Genomic DNA, 12,036 nt, shown 5'->3' with positions numbered 1-12,036 from the left:
TTAGATGGAAGGATGGATGGATGGACGGATGGAAGGGTGGATGGATGGATGGGTGGATGGATGGATGGATGGGTGGATGGGTGGATGGACAGATGGATGGATGGATGGATTAGATGGAAGGATGGATGGATGGACGGATGGAAGGATGGATGGGTGGATGGATGGACGGGTGGATGGGTGGATGGATAGATGGATGGATGGATGGATGGACGGGTGGATGGATGGAGGGATGGATGGACGGATGGACAGGTGGATGGAAGGATGGATGGATGGATGGATTAGATGGAAGGATGGATGGATGGATGGATGGACAGATGAGTGGATGGATGGAAGGATGGATGGACGGGTGGATGGATGGACGGATGGGTGGATGGATGGATGGATGGGTTAGATGGAAGGATGGATGGATGGACGGATGGAAGGATGGATGGATGGACGGGTGGACGGGTGGATGGATGGACGGGTGGATGGATGGATGGATGGAGGGAGGGAAGGGTGGATGGACGGATGGACGGATGGATTGGATGGATGGACGGATGGAAGGACGGATGGATGGACGGATGGATGGATGGAAGGATGGATGGATGGATGGACGGGTGGATGGATGGATGGATGGATGGATGGATGGAGGGATGGATGGAGGGATGGATGGATGGATGGGTGGATGGATGGATGGATGGACGGGTGTATGGGTGGATGGATGGATGGATGGATGGACGGGTGGATGGATGGATGGATAGATGGATGGACGGGTGGACGGATGGGTGGATGGAAGGATGGACGGATGGACGGACGGACGGACGGATGGACGGATGGATGGATGGACGGGTGGATGGATGGATGGATGGACGGGTGGACGGATGGGTGGATGGAAGGATGGACAGATGGACGGACGGATGGATGGATGGACGGGTGGATGGATGGGTGGATGGATGGATTAGATGGATGGATGGATGGACGGACGAATGGATGGATGGATGGGCGGATGGAAGGATGGATGGACGGGTGGATGGATGGATGGACGGGTGGATGGATGGATGGATTAGATGGATGGATGGACAGATGGATGGATGGACGGACGGACGGATGGGTGGATGGAGGGGTGGATGGAAGGATGAATGGACGGGTGGACGGATGGGTGGATGGAAGGATGGATGGATGGACGGACGGACGGATGGATTAGATGGATGGATGGATGGACGGACGGATGGATGGATGGACGGATGGATGGATGGATGGACAGATGGTAGGGTGGGTACATGGATGGATGGATGGATGGACGGACGGATGGATGGGTGGACGGATGGATGGATGGATGGATGGGTGGATGGATGGATGGATGGACGGATGGACGGGTGGATGGATGGATGGATGGATTAGATGGATGGGTGGACGGGTGGATGGATGGACGGATGGAAGGATGGACGGGTGGATGGATGGATGATTAGATGGATGGATGGACGGATGGAAGGATGGACGGGTGGATGGATGGATGATTAGATGGATGGATGGATGGATGGACGGACGGATGGGTGGATGGACGGGTGGATGGATGGATGATTAGATGGATGGATGGACGGATGGATGGATGGATGGACGGACGGATGGGTGGATGGATGGGTGGATGGATGGATGGATGGATGGATGGGTGGGTGAGGGGAAGGACGGATGGACGGGTGGATGGATGGGTGGATGGACGGATGGATGGATGGATGGATTAGATGGAAGGATGGATGGATGGACGGATGGATGGATGGATGGATGGACGGGTGGATGGGTGGATGGGTGGATGGATAGATGGATGGATGGATGGACGGATGGAGGGATGGATGGAGGGATGGATGGACGGGTGGATGGAAGGATGGATGGATGGACGGATGGAGGGATGGATGGAGGGATGGAGGGATGGATGGACGGGTGGATGGAAGGATGGATGGATGGATGGATTAGATGGAAGGATGGATGGATGGACGGATGGAAGGATGGATGGACGGATGGAAGGATGGATGGACAGATGAGTGGATGGATGGATGGATGGATGGAAGGATGGATGGACGGGTGGATGGATGGACGGATGGGTGGATGGACGGATGGGTTAGATGGAAGGATGGATGGATGGATGGATGGATGGATTGACGGGTGGACGGGTGGATGGATGGATGGACGGGTGGATGGATGGATGGAGGAGGGATGGAGGGATGGATGGACGGATGGGTGGATGGAAAGATGGATGGATGGACGGACGGACGGATGGACGGATGGATTGGATGGATGGACGAATGGACGGACGGATGGAAGGATGGATGGATGGACGGATGGATGGATGGAAGGATGGAAGGATGGATGGACGGGTGGGTGGATGGATGGATGGATGGATGGATGGGTGGGTGGATGGATGGGCGGATGGAAGGAAGGACGGATGGATGGGTGGGTGGGTGGGTGAGGGAAAGGATGGATGGACGAACGGGTGAATGGACAGATGGATCGATGGAAGGATGAGCAAGTGGACGGATGGATGAGCAGGTCAAGGCAGAGCCTGTGTGTGCAGGGCTGTGTCTAGTGCAGAGACGTGCCTGTCAACATCTCCCGTCAACAAGTCTGAAGAGGTCCTTTCTCAGGGGCTCTCAGAGCTGGGACAGCAGGAGACAGAAATGTAGCCATGGGTTGGTCTGGAAGCCCAGGAGGAGGGACCTGGCCAGGTGGGGCTGGGAGGGCCAGTCCAGACGTCCCCAGGCCCCATTGGCTGTGCTGTGTCCGGGGCCCGGGGCCGGCCGGCTCCTCTCCCTGTGCACGTCCCCTCCCCTGGGGGTGGGTCCCTGCTGCCACGGCGAGGCTGCCCAGTGTCCTGCTCTGCCTCTAGGCTCAGCTAATCCACGACCGGAACACCATCTCCCACTCTGCCATGGCCGCCAGGACCCAGGCCCCGTCCACGCTGGACAAGGTGCAGATGACCTGGACGAAGGAGAAGCTGGTCGCCGAGAAGCACCGGAATAAGGACGCCAGCGTGTCCGGGTTCAGGGACCTCTTCAGCCTGAAGCCGTGAGTGTCTACCTGCAGCAGCCCGCAGCCATGAGGGGCCCCTCTGCCTCCGTGAGGGGCGGCAGGCACATCCAGCCTCTGAGAGGGCAGAGCCGGCCCAGGGCCACGGTCTCCTTCCAGTGCCAGTGAGCGGGGACGTGGGTGGCGGGTTGGCGGCGATGCCCCCGTCAGTGTTCCTGGTGGGTGTCCCAGCACCTAGGGGTCAGGCCTGAACCCCCGCCCACGGTGACCTCCAGGCTGCCCGTCGGGCCAGGACCCGTCCCCCTCCTTGGTTCTTGGCTGTGCTCTTGAGCTGAGGGCCCCCAGGGCTGGCACAGGTGCCAGTTGGTGGCATGGCTGGACCTGGGGAGGGGTCCCGAGTGGGAGACTAGGACAGTATCTCCCGGGTCTTCGGTGGCGGAGCAGAGCCCTGGAGCCCTGAGTCATCGGCAGGGCCTGGGGGGCCTGAGGGGGCCCGAGGGGTCAGTCTGCTTGAGGAGGACCACAGTCAGCTGAGAAAGGGCAGAGGGGGGTGAGCCCAGTAGTTGTTCAAAGCGTGTGCCGTGTTTCCTCTTAAAGTAACGTGCTCTCTGTTTTCTCTTCCATGTAGAGAATGGGGAAACCTGTAAGTCACTCCCTTTACGCGGGACCTCGTAGACGTGGTTGCCTGGCATGCGCTGCACGCACAGCCCCCATGAACCACGTGTGCATGTCCGAGTGTGTGCACAGCCCTGTGTGTGTGCAGAGCCCCATGTGTGGGTGTGCCCGTGAGTACTTGTGTGCACAGTCCCGTGTGTGTGCAGAGCCCTGTGTGTGTGCACATCCCAGTGTGTGTGCATGGCCTTGTGCGTGCATGTGTCCATGCATACGTGCTCAGCCCTGTGTGTGGGTGTGCCCGTGTACATGTGTGTGCCAAGTTGTGTGTGTGCATGCATGTCCCAGTATGTGTGCTCAGCCAGGTGTGTACGTGTGTCCGTGTATGTGTGCCTCAGCCGTGTGTGCATGTCTGTGTGCGTGTTCGTGTGTATGTGTCCAGGTGTGTGTGCGTGTCCTTGTGTAAGTGTCTGGCCTGTGTGTGTCTGTGTACACGTGCCTGGGCCGTGTGTATGTGTCCGGGTGTGTGTGCGTGTCCGTGTATATGTGTGTGGCCCGTGTGTGAGTGTCCGTGTATACGTGCCTGGGCCGTGTGTATGTGTCCGGGTGTGTGTGCGTGTCCGTGTATATGTGTCTGGCCCGTGTGTGTCTGTGTACACGTGCCTGGGCCATGTGTATGTGTCCGGGTGTGTGTGCGCATGTCCGTGTATATGTGTGTGGCCCGTGTGTGTGTGTCTGTGTACACGTGCCTGGGCCGTGTTTGTGTGTCCGGGTGTGTGTGCGTGTCCGTGTATATGTGTGTGGCCCGTGTGTGAGTGTCCGTGTACATGTGCCTGGGCCGTGTGTATGTGTCCGGGTGTGTGTGCGCGTGTCCGTGTATATGTGTCTGGCCCTTGTGTGTCTGTGTACACGTGCCTGGGCCGTGTTTGTGTGTCCGGGTGTGTGTGCGTGTCCGTGTATGTGTGTGTGGCCCGTGTGTGAGTGTCCGTGTACATGTGCCTGAGCCGTGTGTATGTGTCCGGGTGTGTGTGCGTGTCCGTGTATATGTGTCTGGCCCGTGCGTGCGTGTCCGTGTATATGTGCCTGGGCCACGTGCGCGTGTCCGTGTGCGGGTGGCGCTCGCCCACCGTGGCTTTCAGTAATTTCCTGTTTAGTTTGCTTGCTCGGTTTGGAGCCGCTCAGGGCACACACCCGAAATCCCTTCTCTGGGTAGCACGTGAGGACTGAGGTTGGAGAGAGGTTGGTCCCGAGCGGCTCTACAGCGGAGCAGAGCGTGTGCTGTGCCCGTAGCTGGTAGCGAGCGCTCATCCACATCCCTTGGGGCTGGGGGTTCGGACCTCAGCTCGTCCAGGACGGCATTTCCTCCTGTCTGCCCAGCACCGGGTGCCTTTTTGCCCCGTGGGAAGCTGCCACCTTTAGTCTCGTGGGAAGGGATGTGGATGAACCTCTGCGTGGCCGGGCCCTGAAGGCTTAGGGCCAGGGCTCCAGGGCCCGCCTGGGGTTGCTGTCGGTCTGTGCATCTGTCCACCCCTGGTTCCCCCATGATTTTCGGACTGTTTTCCCTCCCGTGGGAGCCCGGCCAGCGTGCTCCGTGGAGCCTTAGGACTCGGGGTGCGCTTCCTGTTCCAGCCCCTAAACCCGAGTGCATCACACACTGAGGGAGCAAAACGTGCAGATGAGTCGGGAAACGCTGGGCCGAGTGCTGCACTTCCTGCCGTGTTTACACGACCTTGAAGTGCTCTACGAGTAAAGCCTCCTAATTAAAAAGACAAAAACAAGCCCGTGGACACAGGAGTGCGTGTCCCCCCCGCCCCGCCAAAAGGCGTGGTGAGCCGTGGGACCGTGCCCCGCGTGCGCCTGGCAGGGGTCAGCAGGGTGCGAGCAGCAGACAGGACCTCACTCCCGTCTGGCTTCTCCTCGGGGTGGGCTGGCGGGGCTCCCGGAAGGCTGGAGGTCGGCCCACAGCTGGCACGTGCCCAACTAAAGGTCCCTATGGTGGGCGCCCTGCCGGGGGGTGGTTCGCTGGCCCCCGGGCGTGTGGGCGTCTCTCTCTGTTTCACCAGCCTCCTCCGTGTCTCCCTCGGGAGCCAAGGGTCTGGATTTCCAGCTTTGCCCCCATGGAGCCTTCCTCCGCCCCGGGCGGCCCCCGCCCCAGCCGCAGTTCCCAGCCTCAGAGGACCCCGTGTGGGAAGCCCTTCTCCAGGCTCAGCACATGGCCACGTGTTTCCATTTGGTGGCCTCGTGGACGGTTGTGGAGGCAGTGCAGGTTTCCGTTAACTTCCTGGACACACGGGCTGCCCCGCCCCACGTCCGCGCCTCTCTCGCCTCCACGGGGCCGTGTCATCTTGGAGCTGTGGGTCCGTCCAGACCCAAACTCCTGATTTTAAGATTAGAGGTGTCTTCAGACTGTTAACCCTGAGAGGCCCTTCAGCGTCACACACGCGTTCCTGGGATCGCCTTGTCCCCAGACGCACTGCTAATCGTGGTCCATCCTGGCAACTGATTCATGGTTCTTATAAATTCATGGTTCTTATAACGAAAGACCCCTGACTGCTGTGGACAGAGACCCAACCTGTAATTTTACCAGATAAAATTGGAGAGAGGAAAGCAAGGGCTCCATCTCTCTGTTTCCCTCCTGGTAATTGGAGGCTGTAATTGGATTTATTTGGCTTAAGGGTTGCGTTGATCAAAGGTTGTGGCCGGAATGCATCCTGGGGGCCTTTCCCTGACCCCGTGTGTGGCGGCCTCTGTCTGTATGTCTGCCCACCTGCCCGTCCCTCTCATGTCCGAGGCACGGGTGACCTTTGAGCCACGTATCCTGCGTGCGGCCCCAGAGTTGGCGGTGGTGCTGGAGCGCCCAGCGCAGAGGCGGGGCTGGTGCGGTGAGGCGGGGCTTCCCAGCCGGGGGGTCTGTCCCCTGCTTCTTGGAACCCAGCTCACTGGGGAGGGACGTGGGGAGGGGGAGGGCAAGCACGCAGGGGCCTGAGCGCCGGGTGTCCCCAGTCTTGCTTCCCCGGGGATCCTCCCTTGGGGGCCGCTGCCAGGCCTGGCTGCCCGGGACCCTTCGAGAACCACCGGTGCACGGTGGATGCTCCGCCCGCTTCGAGGAGTTAGGGGACCGGGCAGGCAGTGAGCATGTGGGCACAGGGGCCGGGTCACCAAGGGCGGGGGCTCTCGTCCTTCAGCCGTCGGCCGGCTGGACAAAGAGCCGGGGGTGGGCCTCGTGGCAGTTGCACTCTCAGCCAGAGTCTCCGGTTCTGTTTCAGGACCTCGGGCCTCCAGAGCGGGTGGAGGGCTGGGCCCTTCCTCGCTCACGCTCTGTGCAGCCCCCTGGACCCCAGCCTGCGTTGGAAGGAGCGCGGGGCATTGTTTAGGGCAGGCTCAGCTGCAGGGCAGGGGTCTCGACGGGAGACACTCCGTGACCTAGAGGTGCACGCTGTGCCGTCGAAGGGGCTGCTCCCGCCCGAGGGGCAGTGCTTGGGAAGCAGGAGCTGATTCGCCCGGCTGTCACCTTGGCCTCCGCGTGGAATCGCCGTGCCGGGGGTTCTCCGGGCGGCGGGTCGGATCTGTTTCCACCCGCCCTTTCTGACGGAAGTGGAGCGGGCAGGGTGGGGCCTGAGCCCGGCAGCCAGGACCTCGGCTGGAGGTGCTGAGTGACCGTCTTCCTCCCACAGGGACCAGTCCAACGTCCGGAGGATGCACACGGCTGTGAAGCTCAATGGCGTTGTCCTCGACAAGTCCCAGGATGCCCAGCTGGTCCTGCTGAACATGCCGGGCCCCCCCAAAAACCGGCAGGGGGACGAGAACTGTATCCTTTCCCGGACGCCGTCCCCACGTCGGGGCGCCGCTGCCGCGGCAGGGTAACACCTCTCTCCTCTCCTGCTCAGTGGACACGCCCGGGGCAGGGGGCAGGAGCCGCAGGGCCCTCGACGTCGGGCGGGGCGGCCGGCCCGGCGGCCCGGACCACAGCCGCTTCGCCGTGGGCCGCCCGTGGGGCCGTGGGCAGGCGGACGCGGAGGCTGCGAGCGGGCGGCTCCTGCCAGCTGCCTGGGCCCCACGTGTCCGGCAGGGGGCCGGCGGGCCGGTGTGCTTCTCCCCACGTTTGAGCTGCTGGGGCCCCAGGGCAGCCGGGCGGGGGAGCCCCAGGAGTCGCCCCCGATTGCCTCGGGCGTGAGCACCGGGGCTGAGGGGCCGTGTGGCCACGTGGCTGAGGAGGTGGCCTTCCCGGGGCCGCCACGAGGGTCAGGGTGGTAGGTGAGGAGCACGTGGGCTCAGAGACCGGACACCCGCGGGGGCGTCGCCGCATCACCGGCCCCGGCCCTTCCTGCCGCGGCTCCGGCTCTGGGTCCTCGTCGGCGCTGGGCTCTGAGCTCGCGCCCGGCCGGGCCCCTTGCGGCCCGTCTCTAGGACGTGGCAGAGCTGTGGCTCCAGCCCCAATCCCTTCCCGGCACCAGGTGCCCTGAAGCCGCCCGGCGGGTGGAGCCCTCGTGGGTCAGCCGCGGAGCGCGGGGCTGTCATCCTGGCCTCGGGGTCACAGGTCGGTCCCCCGGGGGCAGGAGGAGGTACGCAGCCTGGTCCCCGGGTTGTAAGCCTCAGGCTGACCACACGCTTCAGGAGTCTGTGCCTCGTGGTGACCGGGACTCCCTGGCCTATCCAGGGTCTTGGTGGACGGACAGGTCCTTCCTTGGCAGGGTCAGTGCCCCTTTCCCTCACACCGGCCCCCTCCCCCCCTGCCCCCCACCCCGAGTCTCCTCCCCGAAGGCCCTGGATCCCGGCCTTCCGTGTCCCGTCCCCGCCTCTTTCTCCAGCCGAGCCCTAACTGGACGTGGGCTCTCGGGTGGTAGAGGCACTCCGTTCGCCCTCTCAGCCGCGCGCCTGGTGGGGTCGGCTTTGTCCTTAACGCGGTGCCCCCAGACATGGAGTTCCTCGAGGTCCTGACTGAGGGGCTGAACAGGGTCCTCCTGGTTCGGGGCAGCGGCCGGGAGGTGGTCACCATCTACTCCTAACGTTCGGCCGCTCCGGGGACGTGCCCGGCGGGTGTGCGGATGCGCCGCGATGCCCGCTGACCAGCACCCGAGCACCGCCGGGGCCTCTCCCGTCCAGGCCAAGGGCCGGCACGTGACTCGTTTCCCTCGCGGCCGGGGGGAGGCGCGAAGCCCTCGTGCCCCCTTCCCCCCGCCCCGGCGAGGCTGGCTGTGGCCTGGGGCGTGGCCGGCCGTCTCTCTCGTGGTGGCGGAGGAAGCGCGAAGCCCCCTGGATTCTAGACTCGATTCCCCGGGTCGGGCCTCCGGGCAGTTACGTTCACCCAGACTCCACCGCACCCGGGCGCCCGCGAGAAGCCGCGCGGGCTGAGGCGGACCCGCGGCGGCCGAGGGCTCCGTGCAGGCTCTTCCCGCGGCCCGGGCTCGGGCACCCGCTCTTCCCGGCCGGGTGTCCGCCTGCGTTTATGCTCCGGGGACCTGCGGGCAACGGCGGGGGAGCCTTCGGGGCTGGGAGCGCCGCACACTTCAGCATCTGACGGGCGCCTGCCCCGGGACCTCGGTTTCCACGCTTCACGCTGGAGGAAGGGGACGAGGCTGCAGCCGCCCTCGGAGGGCCTGTGTCGTCAGCAGCCACGGCGCCCGGCTGCCCGCTGAGCCTGTGTGTCCCCTCCCACCGGCACCGACGGCGGTCCCAGCTGTGTTTAGGGCGCTGACCGGTGTTCCTAGCACATTGAGGGCACTGACGGGTGGTCCCAGCCACATCGAGGGCACTGACACGATACCTTCCAATGATCCTGGACCGTTTGCACTTTACACGCGTGATCACGTCCATTGTATATTGTCGCAGTAATTTGTGCCTCACTTTCCCGATGGCTTATTTATTTATTTAAACACCTGGGGGAGTTTGAGTGATAAAAGTTGACCATAAGGAGATAGCTTCTGTGAAAGGGGCTCCAAACAGACCAGCCGTTGGCTTTCTCTGGCTTCCGTGGGCTCCCAAGGGAATCGGCCTGGTGCATGGATTTCAGGTCAGGCAGGGGCTGAGCATGTGCTTCCAGACGCTTCTGAGGGGTGGCCGGGCAGCATTCAGCGGCCACGGCGTGTGCCAAATGCCACAGCTGGGCTGGGGAGTGGGGGGGGGGGGTCTTGGTTCAGTGCTGAGTTAGGCAGTGAAACCCGACTCGGTGGCTTCCAGACCCCTCGCGCATCCGGGGAGGGGCCCGCCGCCAAATGCCACAGCTGGGCTGGGGAGTGGGGGGGGGGGGGTCTTGGTTCAGTGCTGAGTTAGGCAGTGAAACCCGACTCGGTGGCTTCCAGACCCCTCGCGCATCCGGGGAGGGGCCCGCCGGTCCCTCTCCTAAGTCACATGACCCCGGCTCACGTGGAACGGAGGTGCCCGCGCCCTCCACCTGCCTCCTGCTGTGTCCGTCTACACCGGGCATCCCTTCCGTACTGTCAGCTGTGTAACCGTAACTGCAGCCATTTTAAAGCTGATTTCATGTTTTCCTTTTTCAGGCTCTTTGTATGATTTTGTTAGTAGAAGAATAAAGTTGCATAAGATCTGAGCATGTTGAAGAATCTCCCTGACTCGTTCAGCGTAGAAATCAAACATTTGGCGATGCTCCCCTCCCCCTCCCCTCGGAGGAGTTTATTTCAGGTCTGATCAGCCAAAGCACACTCAGGTGGCGAAAGAATCATCACGTGAGTTGGTTGAAAGGAGTGCAAACCAAACCAGAACCACCAAAGCTGCCGTCAACAGGGGGCTGCCCCGCGTGCCCCGTGGCTGGGTGTGCGGCACACAGTGACATCCTGCTGTTGGCTGAGAGGGCTCCACCTGTAATTTCTGTCGGGGTGGAATCGGCAAAGAACCTGTGATGAGGGGCCCTTCGTTCTGACACGGGCGCGTGGCGAGACAGCCCTTCCCGCCTGCGAGGATGTAGGCGTGAGCAAAGAAAGGAAGACTGACGAGTGTCGCCCGAACGTGGAGAAACTGCTGGTGGGGACAGCGTTGCAGCTCCTGAATGTGTTAAGCCAGGAGACCCAGCAGTTCCTCTCCCGGACGTAAAAGCCAAGAGGAACGGATGCCCGAGCAGACGTGGAGGCGCCCGTTTCTGGCGCTTACCACCACCCTGCCGAGGAGGAGCCCACGGGCCTGTCAGCTGACGCGCGTGGACGAGCACGGTGTCCGCACGTTTGATGGTACGTAACTCAGTCCCGAGAAGGCCGAGGTGCTGATGCTGCAATACGGCTGAGCCTCGAGAACGTTCTGCCGTGACAAAGACGCCGGGCATGGCCGTCTCGTTCCCGTTACATGTCCAGGGCGGGCAGAGCCAGAGACAGACTGGCTGACGGTACAGTCACAGGGGCGGGGTGGAGACTGGGAGCCCGTGGTGGGCACGGGGTCTCCGTTTAGGGCGAAGAGAAACGTTCTAAGGAGGTGGTGAACCCGCAGCCTCCCCGGCCGCTGCCCCCGGTGGCTGCCTCCCCACCTCTGTCGGCTCCCCCTGGGGCGGCGAGCCCCAGCCACCCCTGCCCTGACCGAGGCGCCGTGGGTGTACGCACGGTGGGAGCGTGTGGCTGGCGGAGCCCGTGGGAGGCCCCGCTTCTCGGACGATGGCCGGTGGCGGGCACCGCCCTCCCCGTCCTTCCAGGCTCAGACTGGGCGGCGGCCGTCCCGTGCCTGGCGGTGGCGGGCGGCGTGCACCCCCTCACCCACCCACCCGCCCACCCACTCCCTCCCTCACCCTCCGTGCTCGCTGGGCCCCCGGGACAAGCTGTGGGTCCCCCCGGAGCAGGCGGGAGCGGGGCCCGCGGCAGCAGGCACAGGCGACGCCGGCCCGGCACGCGGGGTGGGGGCGCGGGGCTCATCGCAGGTGCAGAGAAGCATGAGGGCTGCGGGCAGGAGTGAGGGAATGAGGCCGAGAGTGGCCTTTGGGGGCAGGAGTGGGGGGTCGGGGCGGGCCATCTCCTCCCACGTCCCACACCAGGTGCCCCGAGTGCAGAGACATGACCGACCACGTCGAGTCCGTGCTCAGAGGGACACGGAGGGGAGACCCCGGGCTCGGGGGCAGGCAGGGACCGCACGCACGAGCCGAGCGGCCGAGGGCACGGGCCCGGGAAGGGGGCGAGAGGGAGGCCGGAGTGCGGACGGGGGACCAGGAGGTGGGGTGGCCAAGCTGGCAGCCCTGCGATCCGCCGAGGACCAGAGGCCACGCCCCCTGGTGTCGCGAAGACCTTCGCTCACTCGTACCAGGTTTCTCTGGCAACACACTCTCCGGGAGGGCCTTCTCGGGAAGTGAGACACAGGTTGGTCCAGTTTCGGGATCGTCCAGTAGCCAAATCTACACCTACAAACGAATAGGTAACGAGGCTCTTTGCTTCTGTTACATAAGGCATCTCTCTGCACTTGACCAGTCACCACGAAGCTTTCCTGGTGGACTCG

At 63.2% G+C, this 12,036-nt stretch overlaps 1 protein-coding gene across 6 annotated transcripts in view; it reads left to right on the top strand.

Annotated features, from left to right (window-relative positions):
- Positions 1 to 9,783, top strand: part of SLC12A7 (solute carrier family 12 member 7) — a 47,342-nt gene extending 37,559 nt beyond the window's left edge. For 2 of the 6 annotated variants that reach the window (XM_024121092.3, XM_028492784.2), the window contains exons 22-25: positions 2,861 to 3,039; positions 3,629 to 3,643; positions 7,287 to 7,420; positions 8,527 to 9,783. In XM_024121092.3, the coding sequence (XP_023976860.1) occupies positions 2,861 to 3,039; positions 3,629 to 3,643; positions 7,287 to 7,420; positions 8,527 to 8,618 (420 nt within the window). In that variant the 3' untranslated portion in view covers positions 8,619 to 9,783. Of the gene's footprint in view, positions 1 to 2,860; positions 3,040 to 3,628; positions 3,644 to 7,286; positions 7,421 to 8,526 lie in introns of those variants that run through there. The other 4 variants (XM_024121089.3, XM_028492785.2, XR_003680855.2 and 1 more) reach the window with 3 other exon arrangements.
- The last annotated feature ends 2,253 nt before the right edge of the window (positions 9,784 to 12,036 follow it).

The sequence above is a fragment of the Physeter macrocephalus genome, chromosome 8 (genome assembly GCF_002837175.3).
Source record: "Physeter macrocephalus isolate SW-GA chromosome 8, ASM283717v5, whole genome shotgun sequence".
In the NCBI taxonomy this organism is placed as follows: Eukaryota; Metazoa; Chordata; class Mammalia; order Artiodactyla; family Physeteridae; genus Physeter; species Physeter macrocephalus.
The sequence above is the reverse complement of the archived record's forward strand: the minus strand, read 5'-3'. Positions and strand labels throughout refer to the sequence as shown.